At 44.1% G+C, this 18,822-nt stretch overlaps 1 protein-coding gene across 1 annotated transcript; it reads left to right on the forward strand.

The window, feature by feature from the left end:
• The first annotated feature begins 16,331 nt into the window (after positions 1–16,331).
• Positions 16,332–18,434, forward strand: LOC125516028 (protein TIFY 6b-like). The gene is made up of 6 exons (XM_048681509.2): positions 16,332–16,706; positions 16,782–16,891; positions 17,018–17,090; positions 17,193–17,379; positions 17,467–17,530; positions 17,832–18,434. The coding sequence occupies exons 1-6, from the start codon at positions 16,332–16,334 to the stop codon at positions 18,013–18,015; spliced, it is 993 nt and encodes a 330-aa protein (XP_048537466.2). The 3' UTR covers positions 18,016–18,434.
• Positions 18,435–18,822: the final 388 nt, after the last annotated feature.

Here is an 18,822-nt window from a genome sequence, read left to right on the forward strand (position 1 = left end):
CTTCCTCTACGTTGTGTCATCGCTTCTGCAGTCGGTCTGTGTGGGTACGTAGACAACACTCTCCCCTCTCGTTGCTATGCATCACATGATCTTGCGTGTGCGTAGGAAAATTTTTGAAATTACTACGAAACCCAACACAAGGCACATATTGTATTGTTTCAATCGAGGATAAAAAGATGGGGTTTATATCATATTGTTCGAGTTTATCCCTCTACATCATGTCATCTTGCTTAAAGCGTTACTCTATTCTTATGAACTTAATACTCTAGATGCATGCTGGATAGCGGTCGATGTGTGGAGTAATAGTAGTAGATGCAGAATTATTTAAGTCTATTTAACACGGATGTGGTGCCTATATTCATAATCATTGCCTAGATATTCTCATAATTATGCGCTCTTCTATCAATTGATCGGCAGTAATTTGTTCACCCACCGTAATACATGTTATCATGAGAGAAGCGACTAGTGAAACCTATGGCCCCCGGGTCTCTTTCTTATTATATTGCATCTCTTTTATTATCGCATCTCGTTTACTATTTTGCAATCTTTACTTTCCAATCTATACAAAAAAAATACCAAAAATATTTATCTTACTATCTTTATCAGTTCTCACTTTCGCAAGTGATCGTGAAGGGATTGACAACCCCTTTATCGCATCGGTTGCAAGGTTTTTGATTGTTTGTGTAGGTACTAGGTGACTTGCGTGTTATCTCCTACTGAATTGATACCTTGGTTCTCAAAAACTAAGGGAAATACTTACACTACTTTGCTGCATCACCCGTTCCTCTTCAAGGGAAAACCAACGCATGCTCAAGAGGTAGCATGGGCCTTATGGGCGAAGAGGGGAAACGCACCAGCCACAACGGGCTGGTGCGCCCCCCCCCATATGGGCCAGCCAAGGTGGAGAAGGAAAGGGGAAGGAGGAAAGGAAAGAAAAGGGAATATGATTCCCCCTTCCTTTCCCCCTCCCCCTCTTTCCTTCTCCCTCCGGCAAATATGGCAGGGGGCGCGGCCAAGGGGAGACCCCAAGTAGGATTTGGCCTACTTGGGCGCCTCCTGGCAGCCCCCTCTCCCTCCCACGTATATATATGTGGGGGCGCCCTAGCACATCCCAGACAATTATTTAGCTATGTGCGGCGCCCCCCTCCATCGTTTACTTCCCCGGTCATATTTTCGTAGTGCTTAGGCAAAGCCCTGCGAGGATCACTTCACCATCACCGTCTTGCTGGATCAAGAAGGCAAGGGACGTCACCGAGCTAAACGTGTGCAGAACGGGGATGTGCCATGTGTTCAGTACTTGATCGGTTGAAGCGTGAAGAAGTTCGACTACATCAAGTGTGTTATGAAACGCTTCCGCTTACGGTCTATGAGAGTACGTAGACACCCCCCCCCCCTCGTTTCTATGCATCTCCATGGATAGATCATTGCGTGTGCATAGAAAGTTTTTTTGTTTTCCGTGCAACGATTCCCAACAGATAGAAGTAGTTGTACCTGTACGTGGTTCTCATCAGTGGGCTCGCCATATTGTAATGACAATATATATATTTTTCAATGTCGAAAAAGGTTTAAAAAAGGGCTCTAGATCAAATGTTTATATGTGTAATGAAAAAATGGTCGTTCTATGTTTATATTTAATCATTTTTTATTTATTTTTGCAAGGATATAAACATAGACAATTTATTCTGCGCCAATTATGATAGTACGGTCTTCCTACCTCGTCTTGCTCTTGGGCAAACAAAAAGGCAATTGGGTGTTTTCGACTCTCGGCTGTGCCATCGTCGGTTCCCCTCGTCTTCGATGGCCTTGAGGCCATGGAAGTAAAGGTGGATTCTCGTCCTGCTGGCGGGAGGGATTCTACTTTGTTTTTCTTATACTTTCGTGTCTGTTTAGGATTTGTGTCGAGCTCAAGGCGGCGAGGTGGCGGCGGCGACCTCAAGACAGGATAATACCATTCACTCCCAGTCCTTGTTTCAGTAGCGCTTGTAGCAACGACGGGGGGCTCATGAAGGTTTGGTCTTGGCAGACTCGGTTTATGCAGGTACAATGGGTGCATGTGCGCTAGTACAAGCGGCAGGATGGCGCTCCGGTTGGTTGCTCTGGTGTTGATATGGGGGTTGGTGAGTTGCCTGGTTGGTGACCATGACTCGATGCTTGGCCTCCCTTCTTTTTCTTCAACTATGGAACGAGGGTGGATGTGAGGCGGTGCTCAAATCCCGAGCGAGTGATGTTCTCTGATTCCAATGTCTTTTTTTGAATTGTTTGGATTGCTTACCACATGTTTCATGTGGTCTCTGATTCCAATGTCAACTTTGATTTTGGAGGGCCGGTCCCTTAGGGATGAAGTGTCGATGACTTCTCGTCTGCCACAATAACAGTTTTGGACGGTGCTAGCACGGAGCAGTTGTGGCAGCCCACAATCCACTCATTCTGGAGGTCGAAGGTGGTGGTGGAATCCCAGGGCTCTCTTCTATTTTTTTACTTTTCACAGAATGTTTCTGTAGTCCTTGAATCTTAATATAGTTTGCCTTTTCTGCAAAATAAGAAATATAAGTATCTTACATTTCCGAAACAAAAAGGCAGGAAAACTCGGCAAGTAAACGTTGCAAGGAAAAGCAGCAAAAAAGGCTGAGAGAACATGTTCATAGAATAGATGTTTATGCATTGATAAAAAAATGATTCATATATATAAATATATGTTCATGATACCACACATTAAACGTTCACATACTTAAAATAAATTTTCATTATTGTCCAAAAATTTAAAAACATAGAGAAAGGAAAATAATAATAATAATAATAATAATAATAATAATACAAAAATGTGAAAAATGTAAAAGAATTGACAAAAGAACGAAGCATGGGCCGCATTAGCATCCAAATTTTCTTTCAGGCAATTTTTGAGGAGAATAAGGTTTGCCGCAAGAATTGTATGGTTCATGAAGATCTAGAACAAAAACCAAACGAATGAAATAAAAGAACAAAGTATTTCCTATTATATGCTCAATGTGTAGAATGGTTATCTTTTTCTATTCTTCGCTTGGAGAGGGACCATGATGGGCCGTCCTAATCAATAGCTTCGGCGTCAACGCCACATAGCGGCGGTTTTCTTTCTTTTATTTTCTTCGGTTTTCATGCAGTGTTCTTCTTTTCCTTGAGTTTTGTTTTCTTTCTTCAGGTGTCTATCCTGTTTTTATCATTTTATTTTTCTGGTTTACTTACAGTCTATATATTTGGTATATTCATTAGCATTTTTTATGTTTGTGAACATTTTCTAAAAAATCACAAATATTTATTAAATTCTCCAGAATAGTTGGAATTCGAAATTTATAATTGTTTTTCTAAATTGAATATTTTATTTTTAACATTTTAAATGGTGTGAGAAATCGGGTCTGGTTTTTCCTGAAGCGGAGGGAACTAATGGGCAAAGACAGTTTTCCATCTGGAAGAAGCAAACAATTATTGGATCGGGCTTGTTTTTCTAGGCACCGCGAAGGCCCGGATCCTTTTTCGCCACATTAGCGCCGGTTATATGCTATTTCGCCAACCGGCGCCCCCCTTACACTAGGTGTAGTAACGGGCCGGCCCATATTCCATCCATTTTGTTTTCTTTTTCTATTTTCTTCCACCTAAGTTTTCTATGTTTTTTTCCTTTTTGTTGTTTATTTTCCATTTATCAATTTTTAAAAATTTGAAGATTATTTCAAATTTATGAAATTTTCTAAAATTTATGAATCTTTTTAAACTTCATGATCTTTTTCCAAATTTTTCTTGAACTTTTTTCAGTTTCTACTAACTTTCTAGTATACTTTTTTCAAATCCGTGAATTGTTTCATTTAGTGATTTTTTTAAAATCCAGGTTTTTTTTCAACTCCATCAACTTTTTCAATTGTCACGCTCAAGTATTGCATGGGTATTGTGTAGTGCATGGTGTTGCGTAATCAAAGTAACTTGATTTGCTTTGGGTTGGTTTATGATAAGATTGCCATTATGCAATGAAGACCAAGTAATGTTATGTTTCGAATATGAACTTGACATCCTTTCTAAAGCAACGGCGATGGAAACATTGATTGAACATCGATCATGAAAAGCAAGGGTGTATTTACTAGCATGTTTTAGTGTTACTTGCCTACTATCAGTTTTGGACTATTGCATTGCATCCTATTCTTTTGAGTTAAAAATAAATTATGTCAAGTTGATCATGTTTATGTAAGATAACATTCAGAATCAAAAGTTATTTATTTATCATCTACGTGCTTGGGGCCAGTGGGGATTAAACCTGGGGATGCTAATACATCTCAAATGTGTCTACAATTTTTCCTTCTTTCATGCTATATTTATATCTTAATTGCATCACTTTGGCGTAATGTTTATCAATTTTATTGTACTAACCTATTTATCAAGTGCCTACCACCATTTGCTATTTTCATGTTATTTGGAGTTTTCAAAAAAATCATCGCTTCGGGAGCTAGAAAAAATTGGAACAAAAATATCTCGAAGTTCTGGATCGGGATGAAGCCAGGGGAGCCAAGAGCCAGTAGAGTGGTCCATGTGGGACCCACACAACTAGGCCCCTAGTCATGCCATTTGGTCGGGTGGGCCCCACGGGGCACCTCTCCACCGCCTCTTTCTTTTGTCTCCTTTATATTGACCCGAAACCATCAAAAGGGCACCTCTCTAGTCATGCCATGAGATCTTGACGCGAACATATTGAACAATATAATAGGAAAATAGAGATTGAGATTATAGGTCGCGTAGTTCAAGTGGGGGTGATTTCTCGTATTATAAGTCTTGGTGAAATTATATCAGGTGAATTAGTCGAATTTGCATAAGGTACTAGGGGTATTGCTCTGAATTTGGAATCCAAAAATGTTGGGATTGTATTAATGGGCAATGGGTTGATGATAAAAGAGGGAAGTTTTGTAAAAACAACAAGAAGAATTACTCGATTACCTGTGAGTGAGGCTTACTTGGATCGTGTTGTAAATCCTATGGATAAACCTATTGGCAAAATTATAGCTTCTAAAGGTACTCTCTTGGGGGGGCCTTTACTAGAGCCATCTTCATCATCTTTGCTACCACCATGCCTATGTGTTAGTAGTCCTCCTTGGACTATGTGTGCATAACAGTAGCTAGATTACAATATTTCTACCTTGTTCTTCAATACAATGATCATATGAGCTATCCTATGGAGATGGAAACCAGAAGACAAAAAAGGCATCGCAATGCCTTCCCCTCCACAGGATGCCACTGCCAAGAATAAGCACTACTCATGCAGGACCAGAGCATGTGACGATCTACGTCATCCTCCAACATGTTGACACCACTCCAAGGAAGGACACCAACATGGTGAAAGCCGATGAACCATTATTCCCATCGTCGATGCCACAACTTCACTAGCAACGAAAAATCTGAATACCCTACGAGACACGGACTAGGACTATCAGATCCGGGGTTTCCCCATCCTTCCACTGCTACAATGGCTGGCGGAGACCAGAGAAACCTACGGCGTCGACCGGTCGAGGAGAAAATCTAGGCACCTCTTATTAAGCAACCTAATTGCAAACGGTGGTGTCTAGGTTTCACAATATTCTATTATCTCGAAAACCTTTATTGCGCTAGGAATAGATTGAATTACTTAGAACATATCCAGTAGTTCCCCTATAAAGCATCCCAATACGGGGTTATTTGGTGTATTGCTTCAGCAGATCCCCGATGACTCACCCCAATATCTCTCTCCCCCCCTGCTCCCTCCCTCCTCTCTCTCTCTCTCAGAGCAACCAACCGGAGCATATCCAAGTGGAGCTGAGGAGGCACAGAGGGCACGACGACCATATGATGTCGATGGCATATGGACAAGAAATTTCTATTGGATGGTTGTCGGCACTAATTGAGAAATTATCGGAAGGATGCAACTCCCCTTCAGTTGGGACTATTTTTTTAATGATTATCGATAATTTATTGGAGAAAGGATACCCGGTTTGAGGATGTTTATTTGGTCCAACTCCCCTATAATATAGAAATTTTTTGGATAAAGGGGAGCTTCTTGAAATGCTCTTGGGCCTGCAACAAGTTATTATTATACTTCTACTCCACCAGCTAGCCAGAATCTCATTGCAGATGCACTTCGGGAGTTTCTCCACATGGTGGAGCGGACGACCATCATTCCGCTTGAGGAGGGATCGGTCAATGTATTGATATAAATGTGGGAGGATGACTACTGCTTCTCAGCTTTGAATGGCCTACAAAGCTCTCTTTGACAGTCGCGTGGCGGCACCAGGAGCAGATCAGGTTTGGCATTCGCGTGCACCTTCGACCTGTAAGATGTTTGCTTGGCTAGCCCTGTATGATAGATGTTGGACGGCTGGCTGATTGTTGTGTCGGGGCCTATCGCATCCACAGGCATGCCCCTTCTATGATCAGGAGCCTGAGTCTCTGCGATATATCTTGCTGGGATGTGTGTTTACTCGGCAGGTTTGGCATGCAGTCTTGGGGCATGGGGGCTTGGGCATTGGATGCCTGCACCTGAGGAGGAGTTTCTTTAGTGGCATTCTTCCAAGAGCATAGGTACGTCGATGGACAGAGATGCTTGGACGGACATCATTGTTGGGGAACGCGGTAATTTCAAAAAAAATCCTATGCACTCGCAAGATCATGGTGATGCATAGCAATGAGAGGGGAGAGTGTTGTCCACATACCCTCGTAGACCGTAAGCGGAAGCTTTATGAAAACATGGTTGATGTAGTTGTACATCTTCACGATCGACTGGTCCTAGTACCGAAAGTACGGCACCTCCGCGATCTGCACACGTTCGGCTCGGTGACGTCCCACGAACTCTCGATCCAGCTGAGTGTCGAGGGAGAGCTTCATCAGCACGACGGTGTGATGACAGTCATGATAATGCTATCAAAACAGGGCTTCGCCTAAGCACAGCTACGATATGACCGAGGTGGATTTTGGTGGAGGGGGGCACCGCACACGGCTAAGGGATCAATGATCAACTTGTGTGTCTATGGGGTGCCCCCTCCCCCGTATATAAAGGAGTGGAGGAGGGGGCGGGCCGGCCCTCTATGGCATGCCCTGTAGGAGTCCTACTCCCTCCAGGAGTAGGATTCCCCCCCCCCTTCCCTAGTTGGACTAGGAGAGAAGGAAGGAGGAGAGAGCGAGCAAGGAAAGGGGGGCGCTCCCCCCTTCCTAGCCCAATTCGGACCAGAGGGGAAGGGGGCGTGCGGCCAGCCCTGGCTGCCTCTCTCTCTCTCCAGTAAATACCATTAGGGCCCATATACTCCCCGGGGGGTTCCGGAACCCCCCCCCCCCCCCCCCGGTACTCCAGTATATGCCCGAACTCACTTGGAACATTTCCAATGTCTAAACATAGGCTTCCAATAGATCGATCTTTATGTCTTGACCATTTCGAGACTCCTCGTCATGCCCGTGATCACATCTGGGACTTTGAACAACCTTCGGTTCATCAAAACTCATAAACTCATAATACCGATCATCACCGAACGTTAAGCGTGCAGACCCTACGGGTTCGAGAACTATGTAGACATGACCGAGACATGTCTCCGGTCAATAACCAATAGCGGAACCTGGATGTTCATATTAGCTCCCACATATTCTACAAAGATCTTTATCGGTCAAACCGCATAACGATATACGTTATTCCCTTTGTCATTGGTATGTTACTTGCCCGAGATTCGATCGTCGGTATCTCAATACCTAGTTCAATCTCGTTACTGGCAAGTCTCTTTACTCGTTTCGTGATGCATCATCCCGCAACTAACTCATTAGTCACATTGCTTGCAAGGCTTATAGTGATGTGCATTACCGATAGGGCCTAGAGATACCTCTCCGATACTCGGAGTGACAAATCCTAATCTCGATCTATGCCAACCCAACAAACACCATCGGAGACACCTGTAGAGCACCTTTATAATCACCCGGTTATGTTGTGACGTTTGGTAGCACACAAAGTGTTCCTCCGGTATTCGGGAGTTGCATAATCTCATAGTCAAAGGAACATGTATAAGTCATGATGTAAGCAATAGCAATAAAACTAAATGATCATTTATGCTAAGCTAACGGATTGGTCTTGTCCATCACGTCATTCTCTAATGATGTGATCCCGTTCATCAAATGACAACACATGTCTATGGTCAGGAAACTTAACCATCTTTGATTAACGAGCTAGTCAAGTACAGGCATACTAGGGACACTCTGTTGTGTCTATGTATTCGCACATGACCTAAGTTTCCGGTTAATACAATTCTAGCATGAATAATAAACATTTATCATGATATAAGGAAATATAAATAAAAACTTTATTATTGCCTCTAGGGCATATTTCCTTCAGTCTCCCACTTGCACTAGAGTCAATAATCTAGTTCACGTCGTGATGTGATTTAACACCAATAGTTCACATCTTTATGTGATTAGTTCACATCTCCATGTGACTAATACCCAAATGGTTTACTAGTCAATAATCTAGTTCACGTCGCTATGTGATTAATACCCAAAGAGCGATCATGTTTTGCTTGTGAGAGAAGTTCAGTGTACGGGTCTGCAACATTCAGATCCGTATGTATTTCGCAAATTTCTATGTCTACAATACTCTGCACGGAGCTACTCTAGCTAATTGCTCCCACTTTCAATATGTATCTAGATCAAGATTGAGAGTCATCTGGATCGATGTAAAAAGCTTGCATCGATGTAACTCTTTACGACGAACTCTTTTATCACCTCCATAACCAAGAAATACTTCCTTAGTCCTCTAAGGATAATTTTGACCGCTATCCAATGATCTACTCCTAGATCACTATTGTACTCCCTTGCCAAAATCATGCTAAGGTATACAATAGGACTGGTACACAGCATAGCATACTTTATAGAACCTATGACTGAGGCATAGGGAATGACTTTTCATTCTCTTTCTATTTTTTGCTGTGGTTGGGTTTTTGAGTCTTTACTCAACTTCACACCTTGCAACGTAGGCAAGAACTCCTTCTTTGACTGTTCCATTTTGAACTACTTCAAAATCTTGTCAAGGTATGTACTCATTGAAAAATCTTATCAAGCGTCTTGATCTATCTCTATAGATATTGATGCTCAATGTGTAAGCAGCTTCATCGAGGTCTTTCTTTAAAAAATTCATATTCAAGTATCCTTTTATGCTATCCAGAAATTCAGTACCATTTTCGATCAACAATATGTCATCCACATATAATATCAGAAATGCTACAGAGCTCCCACTCACTTTCTTGTAAATACAGGCTTCACCGCAAGTCTGTATAAAACCATATGCTTTGATCACTTTATCAAAGCATATATTCCAACTCCGAGATGCTTGCACCAGTCCATAGATGGATCGTTGGAGCTTGCACACTCTGTTAGCACCTTTAGGATCGACAAAAACCTTCTGGTTGCATCATATACAGCTCTTCTTTAAGAAATCCATTAAGGAATGCAGTTTTGACATCCATTTGCCAAATTTCATAAAATGTGGCAATTGCTAACATGATTTGGACAGACTTAAGCATCGCTACGAGTGAGAAAATCTCATTGTAGTCAATATCTTGAACTTGTCAAAAATCTTTTGCGACAATTTGAGCTTTGTAGATAGTAACACTACTATCAGCGTCCGTCTTCCTCTTGAAAATCCATTTATTCTTAATGGCTCACCGATCATCGGGCAAGTCAATCAAAGTCCATACTTTATTCTAATACGTGGATCCCACCTCAGATTTCATGGCTTCAAGCCATTTTGCGGAATCTGGGCTCATCATCGCTTCCTCATAGTTCATAGGTTCGTCATGGTCAAGTAACATGACCTCCAGAAAAAGATTACCATACCACTCTGGTGCGGAACGTATTCTAGTTGACCTACGAGATTCGATAGTAACTTGATCAGAAGTTTCATGATCATCATCATTAACTTCCTCACTAATTGGTGTAGGAATCACTAGAACTGGTTTCTATGATGAACTAATTTCCAATCCGGGAGAAGGTACAATTACCTTATCAAGTTCTACATTCCTCCCACTCACTTCTTTCGAGAGAAACTTCTTCTCTAGAAAGGATCCACTCTTAGCAATAAAGATCTTGCCTTTCGGATCTGTGATAGAAGGTGTACCCAACAGTTTCTTTTGGGTATCCTATGAAGACGCACCTCTCCGATTTGGGTTTGAGCTTATCAGGTTGAAACTTTTTCACATAAGCATCGCAACCCCAAACTTTAAGAAACGATAGCTTAGTTTTCTTGCTAAACCACAGTTCATACGATGTCATCTCAACGGATTTTTAGATGGTGCCCTATCTAACGTGAATGTAGTTGTCTCTAATGCATAACCCCAAAACGATAGTGGTAAATCGGTAAGAGACATCATAGATTGCACTATATCCAATAAAGTACGGCTATGACGCTCGGACACACCATTATGCTGTGGTGTTCCAGGTGGCATGAATTTGTGAAACTATTCCACATTGTTTTAGTTGAAGACCAAACTCGTAACTCAAATATTCGTCTCTACGATCAGATCGTAGAAACTTTATTTTCTTGTTACGACGATTTTCCACTTCACTCTGAAATTCTTTGAACTTTTCAAATGTTTCAGACTTATGTTTCATCAAGTAGATAAATCATCTATGAAGGTCAGAAAATAACGATACCCGCCGCGAGCCTCAACACTCATCGAACTGCATACATCAGTATGTATTATTTCCAGTAAGTCAGTTGCTCGCTCCATTATTCCGGAGAACGGAGTCTTAGTCATCTTGCCCATGAGGCATGGTTCGCAAGCATCAAGTGATTCATAATCAAGTGATTCCAAAAGTCCATCAGCATGGAGTTTCTTCATGCGCTTTACACCAATATGACCTAAACGGCAGTGCCACAAATAAGTTGCACTATCATTATTAACTTTGCATCTTTTGGCTTCAATATTATGAATATGAGTATCACTACGATCAAGATTCAGTAAACCATTTACATTGGATGTAAGACCATAGAAGGTTTTATTCATGTAAACAGAACAACAATTATTCGTTGACTTAAATGAATAATCGTATCGCAATAAACATGATCCAATCATATTCATGCTCAACGCAAACACCAAATAACATTTATTTTAGGTTCAACACTAATCTCGAAGGTAAAGGGAGTGTGCGATGGTGATCTTATCAACTTTGGAATCACTTCCAACACACATCATCACCTCGCCCTTAACTAGTCTCTGTTTATTTTTGCAACTCCCGTTTCGAGTTACTACTCTTAGCAACTGAACTAGTATCAAATACCGAGGGGTTTGCTATAAACACTAGTAAAGTACACATCAATAACATGTATATAAAATATACCTATGTTCACTTTTCCATCCTTCTTATCCGCCAAGTATCTAGGGTAGTTCCACTTCCAGTGACCATTTCCTTTGCAATAGAAGCACTCAGTTTCAGGCTTTGGTCTAGCTTTGGGCTTCTTCATGGGAGTGGAAACTTGCTTGCCATTCTTCTTGAAGTTCCCTTTCTTTCCCTTGCCCTTTTTATTTGAAACTAGTGGTCTTGTCAACCATCAACACTTGATGCTTTTCTTGATTTCTACCTTCGCCAATTTCAGCATCGCGAAGAGCTCGGGGAATCGTTTTTGTCATCCCTTGCATATTATAGTTCATCACGAAGTTCTAGTAACTTGGTGATAGTGACTAGAGAACTTTATCAATTACTATTTTATCTGGAAGATTAACTCCCACTTGATTCAAGCAATTGTAGTACCCAGACAATCTGAGCACATGCTCACTGGCTGAGCTATTCTCCTCCATCTTGTAGGCAAGGTACTATCAGAGGTCTCGTACCTCTCGACACGGGCATGAGTATGAAATACCAATTTCAACTCTTAGAACATCTTATATGTTCCGTGACATTTCAAAACATTTTTGAAGTCCCGGTTCTAAGCTGTAAAGCATGGTGCACTAAACTATCAAGTAGTCATCATACCGAGCTTTGCCAAACGTTCATAACGTCTACATCTGCTCCTGCAATAGGTCTGTCACCTAGCGGTGCATCAAGGACATAATTATTCTGTGCAGCAATGAGGATAATCCTCAAATCACGGACCCGGTCCGCATCATTGCTACTATCATCTTTCAACTTATTTTTCTCTAGGAACATATCAAAAATAAACGGGGAGCTACATCGCAAGCTATTGATCTACAACATAGATATGCAAAAACTATCAGGACTAAGTTCATGATAAATTAAGTTCAATTAATCATATTACTTAAGAACTCCCACTTAGATAGATATCCCTCTAATCATCTAAGTGATCACATGATCCATATCAACTAAACCATGTCCGATCATCACGTGAGATGGAGTAGTTTTCAATGGTGAACATCACTATGTTGATCATATCTACTATATGATTCACGCTTGACCTTTCGGTCTCAGTGTTCCGAGGCCATATCTACATATGCTAGGCTCGTCAAGTTTAACCCGAGTATTCTACGTATGCAAAACTGGCTTGCACCCTTTGTATGTGAACGTAGAGCTTATCACACCCGATCATCACCTGGTGTCTCGGCACGACGAACTGTCGCAACGATGCATACTCAGGGAGAACACTTATACCTTAAAATGTAGTGAGAGATCATCTTATAATGCTACCATTGAACTAAGAAAAAATAAGATGCATAAAATATAAACATCATATGCAATCAAAATATGTGACATGATATGGTCATCATCATCTTGTGCCTTTGATCTCCATCTCCAAAACACCGTCATGATCTCTATCGTCACCGGCATGACACCATGATCTCCATCATCTTGATCTCTATCAACGTGTCATCACATGGTCGTCTCACCAACTATTGCTATCGCATAGCGATAAAGTAAAGCAATTATATGGCACTTGCATATTATGCAATAAAGAGACAACCATAAGGCTCATGCCAGTTGCCGATAACTCCGTTACAAAACATGATCATCTCATACAATAAAATTTAGCATCATGTCTTGACCATATCACATCACAACATGCCCTGAAAAAACAAGTTAGCCGTCCTCTACTTTGTTGTTGCATGTTTTACGTGGCTGCTACGGGCTGAGCAAGAACCGTTCTTACCTACGCATCAAAAAACCACAACGCGGTATAGTGATTGCTTTTTGATCTTCATAAATAACCCTGTTCATTGAATCCTATTCAACTAAAGATGGAGAAACAGACACCCACTAGCCACCTATGTGCGAAGCACGTCGGTAGAACCAGTCTTGCGTAAGCGTACGCGTAATGTTGGTCTGAGCCGCTAAATCCAACAATACCGTTGAATCAAGAATCAACTAGTGACGGCAAGAAATATGTATATACCCACGCCCACAACTCCTTTGTGTTCTACTCGTGCATATAACATCTACGCATAGACCTGGCTCGGATGCCACTGTTGGGGAACGCAGTAATTTCAAAAAAATTCTACGCACACGCAAGATCATGGTGATGCATAGCAACGAGAGGGGGGTGTGTTGTCCATGTACCCTCGTAGACCGTAAGCGGAAGCGTTACGAAAACGCGGTTGATGTAGTCGTACGTCTTCACGATCGACTGATCCTAGTACCGAAAGTACGGCACCTCCGCGATATGCACACATTCGGCTCGGTGACGTCCCATGAACTCTTGATCCAGCTGAGTGTCGAGGGAGAGCTTCGTTAGCACGATGGCATGATGACGGTGATGATGATGCTACCGGAACAGGGATTTGCCTAAGCACCGCTATGATATGACCGAGGTGGATTATGGTGGAGGGGGCACCGCACACGGCTAAGGGATCAATGATCAACTTGTGTGTCTATGGGGTGCCCCCTCCCTCGTATATAAAGGAGTGGAGGAGGGGGGAGGGCCGGCCCTCTATGGCGCGCACTGGAGGAGTCCTACTCCCTCCGGGAGTAGGATTCCCGCCCCCTCCCTAGTTGGACTAGGAGATAAGGAAGGGGGAGAGAGGGAGGAAGGAAAGGGGGGCCCCCCTTCCTAGTCCAATTCGAACCAGAGGGGGAGGGGGCGCGCAGCCTGCCCTGTCAGCTGCCTCTCTCTCTCTCCACTAAAGCCCATTAGGGCCCATATACTCCCCGGGGGGTCCCGGTAACCCACCCCCCCCCCCGGTACTCCGGTATATGTCGGAACTCACTCGGAACCTTTCCGATGTCCAAACATAGGCTTCCAAATATATCGATCTTTATGTCTCGACCATTTCGAGACTCCTCGTCATGCACGTGATCACATCCGGGACTCTGAACAACCTTCGGTTCATCAAAACATATAAACTCATAATACCGATCGTCACCGAACGTTAAGCGTGCGGACCCTACGGGTTCGAGAACTATCTAGACATGACCAAGACATGTCTCCGGTCAATAACCAATAGCGGAACCTGGATGTTCATATTGGCTCCCACATATTCTATGAAGATCTTTATGGTCAAACCGCATAACAATATACATTGTTCCCTTTGTCATCGGTATGCTACTTGCCCGAGATTCGATCGTCGGTATCTCAATACCTAGTTCAATCTCGTTACCGGCAAGTCTCTTTACTCGTTCCGTAATGAACCATCCTGCAACTAACTCATTAGTCACATTGCTTGCAAGGCTTATAGTGATGTGCATTACCGAGAGGGCCCAGAGATACCTCTCCGATACTCGGAGTGACAAATCATAATCTCGATCTATGCCAACCCAACAAACACCATCGGAGACACCTGTAGAGCACCTTTATAATCACCCAGTTACGTTGTGACGTTTGGTAGCACACAAAGTGTTCCTCCGGTACGGCGTGCAAAGGTTTCCTCGGGCCAGGCGGACATTGGTCCTCGAGTGCAAAGGCAGAAGGGAGCTTGACTGCAAGACTCACCCGTCGAGCAGAGACGAAAGTCGGCCTTAGTGATCCGACGGTGCCGAGTGGAAGGGCCGTCGCTCAACGGATAAAAGTTACTCTAGGGATAACAGGCTGATCTTCCCCAAGGAGTTGCATAATCTCATAGCCAGAGGAACATGTATAAGTCATGATGAAAGCAATAGCAATAAAACTAAATGATCATTTATGCTAAGCTAACGGATGGGTCTTGTCCATCACATCATTCTCTAATGATGTGATCCCGTTCATCAAATGACAACACATGTCTATGGTCAGGAAACTTAATCATCTTTGATTAACGAGCTAGTCAAGTAGAGACATACTAGGGACACTCTGTTTTGTCTATGTATTCACACATGTACTAAGTTTCATGTTAATACAATTCTAGCATGAATAATAAACATTTATCATGATATAAGGAAATATAAATAACAACGTTATTATTCCGCTTGAGGAGGGATTGGTTAATGCACTGATATAAATGTGGGAGGATGACTACTGCTTCTCAGCTTTGGATGGCCTACAAAGCTCTCTTTGACAGCCGCGTGGCGGCACCAAGAGCAGATCAGGTTTGGCATTCGCGTCCACCTTCGATTTGTAAGATGTTTGCTTGGCTAGCCCTGTAAGATTGTTGTGTCGGGGCCTATCGCATCCACAGGCATGCCCCTTCTATGATCAGGAGCCTGAGTCTCTGCGACATATCTTGCTGGGATGTGTGTTTGCTCGGCAGGTTTGGCACGCAGTCTTGGGGCATGGGGGCTTGGGCATTGGATGCCTGCACCTGAGGAGGAGTTACTTCAGTGGCGGTCTTTCAAGAGCATAGGTACGTAGATGGACAGAGGTGCTTGGACCGATATCATTCTGGTCACTTGTACCATTTGGATGCATGAGAATGTGTGGTCTTCAATATGGCTACCCCGATAGTGAGCGTAGTGCTGCAACGAATCCACAACGAGGGAGGCAACTAGAGTACTACATCACTGTTTAGCGATAGGTGTTTTGGGTAACTTTCCATGCAAGTGGACAAGTCGAGCGGTAGTGAGTAGCCCGCATGCCGTTTTCTTTTCTTGGCCTCCATGCATATGTACATGCACTGCGTTATAGCCCTTGTGCCGTCATAACTCGCGGTTCTCGATTTTCCTTCTATGAGCATGATACGTCTCCCAGGACGGACGTATCCTTGAAAAAAATATTTACCAACAACTGTATCATTTTTTATATAACACAAACAACTTATAATCCTGATTCTTGTTATGAGATATAAAGTGCTTATTAATGGAATAGACTAACACGGAGAGATTATGTTGGTTAACGTGAGGAGTGCTTGGAGATCTTTGTAGCGAAACCACCTGCCGTGCTTCCCGGCCGGCACCGCGCATGCAGCTCACGCGCTGAGGTTTCTCGGCCGGTGTGGTGTCGTCATCCTTGCGCTATATGCATGCATGCTCTTAAAAAAAGCTACATGCACGGGCCTATATTTGCACCCGCATCACAATTTAGAGGAGCCTCCCCGGACCGATCTGCTCGCCTCGCGCAGAATTTTCATCCACCCGCGCAAGGCAGATTGAGAACGACGACCGGCGACGACGCAGGCGCGTGCGTGTTCGTCTTCCCCGATCGAGCCGTAGCGCGGATGGAGATGGACTTTCTGGGCCCACGATCGGCGCCGCGGCATGCGATGCCGCTCGTGGCGCGACGCGATGCCGAGGACGACGGCGAGCCCTGGCGTCTCGCTTCACCGGCACACTTCGCGTACCCGGACGTGCGCGCGGCGGCGGCTCATCGCCACCACCCGACGGCGCCGTCGTACCAGGTCCGTCCGTCCGTTTACTTTGCCGATCTGCCTGCCTGACCCATCTCTCACACGCCGGGTTGTTTGACGTTTCAGATGCACGCGCCGCCGCCGCTGCATCCCCAGGCCTTCCCGTGCGCCATTCCCGCCTCGTCCCTGCAAGGCCCGCAGGTAGTCCACCGTGCTGCGTACTCGCCTGATCGGAGGTACGTGATCGACGCCACCCTTTAATCCGCCAAAAGATCCGGTGCGGTTTACGCCCACCGGCGCGGCCGCGGCCGGGGGAGATGCAAGATCGGGAGGTAAATCGTTGGTTTCGAGTGTCAAAACAGGTGCTCCGCCGCGCAGCTGACGATATTCTACGCAGGTTCAGTGCATGTGTTCGACAACGTGACGAAGGAAAAGGTAAATCTTTCTCACAGCAACTCTGTCGACGATCTTGACTTCCACTGAAGCAAATGTGATGTGACCGCGCATTGCTGAGGATGTTGGGGATGTGCTGCGCAGGCCGAGCAGATCACGTTCATGGCCGCGAAGGCAGCTCAAGCAGGCCGCAGCCCTCCCCTTCGTCGGGCGCTGCGGCAATCGGAATCTGCTCCGGTCCCCGACGAGAGAAAGCAGATGCCATTGGCGAGAGCTTGCAGCGATCCTGTGCACCCTTCGCCACAGGCATTGTTCATGCTGCCGCATAGAGGTTGCTACCTGTTCAAGTTATAGTATATGCTTAGATTCATTTTTGCCTTGAACTGACGTGGTGTTTCTCCTGCTGCTGCTGCTGCAGATGTTCCGCTGGCCAGGAGTGCGTCCCTTGCCCGCTTCCTCGAGAGACGCAAGCGAAAGCAAAGGTACTGATGGTTGGCCCTAGCTCTACCTTGCTAACTGGGGCTAGCAGGATTTGAACTGGCTTCTACTAGTAGCTAGTGAAATATTTGTGATCGAAACATGAAAATTCAACTTCTGCTACGAAACACAACTCTACAAAAGAGAAATAACAACAGACGAATCAAATTCGGTTGTGAGTAACGCCTATTAACAACATCGTCTATCGATGCAAAATTTGTTATTTTTGTACATTCATATTAAAGTGTAGGTTTGGAATCTTGAGACATATGACAAATCTGAAGAACTCCCCTTTGCTTCTTACAGGACAGCAAATGCAGCAACGCCTTACTCTCGCAGGGAGATATCCCCTGGTAGCGTGGACACTTTCCGCATGGTCTCGCCAGGAAGCACAACACTATCCGGCAACACCGAACTGTCATGGTTCTTCGGAGATGAAAAGCTGGGAAGCCGCGACGAGGAGGCGCTGGACACGGAGCTCAAGATGTAGCCAGTGCACAAGCCCTCGCGCCAAGCGTCCCTCAATAATCGAGCCCGAATTTTGGATCAAGTTGGGTAGACGGTTGGGCTGATGACAAACAAAACCTTTTGGTGCGTTGGGCGGCAAGATCTTAGCGTAGCCTTCTTCTTCTTCTTTTGGTTTTGCTTTTCGGGTTCGGCGAGGATGTTTGCTCACAGTTTCTCTCGAAACTGAAAACACCATCATCGCCCTTTTCGGCTTTTTTGATTTACGGGCTTCTTCGGATTGTTGCTCAATCTGATTAAGAATCCTGTAGTTTTGGCCGGTGAGAGTTTTTTGTTTTCTTTATTTCTTTTCTTCCGTTTGAAACGCCAGCTGAGTTGATGTATCTCATAACTGTTAACACTACTGCTGACTGCAATGAACAATTTTTGGTCGTCGTTTTTTCATGCCAGAATGAATCTGATGATCTTGGGTGAGCAATATTGGCATCATGGCCCTAGTGGCCTACACTGGTTTCAGTCGATGAAATTGGGGGCGAACCCTCTACTTTTGACGCGTAGGGGTTCGTCCCCAATTTCATGTTGTTGCAAAGCTGATTATCAGGTTAGTTCACTATTTCAAGGTTCCTCCCTTATCTGATTGCTTCTACTAAAAAGGGTCGCGCTACGCATCGGATGGTAGATGAATTGGAAATATCAACCGCTTCCTGCACCATTGGATTGAGTCACAAATAGCCGTCGGATCTTCCCATAAGGTGTGTCACAAATTGCAACAAGGTGGATGTTGTGCGGGTCGCTCTACAACAGCTGCTTTGTTGCATAACCATCGAGGTGT

This window comes from Triticum urartu, chromosome 6A, assembly GCF_056163025.1.
Source record: "Triticum urartu cultivar PI428250 chromosome 6A, HENAU_Tu73, whole genome shotgun sequence".
In the NCBI taxonomy this organism is placed as follows: domain Eukaryota; kingdom Viridiplantae; phylum Streptophyta; class Magnoliopsida; order Poales; family Poaceae; genus Triticum; species Triticum urartu.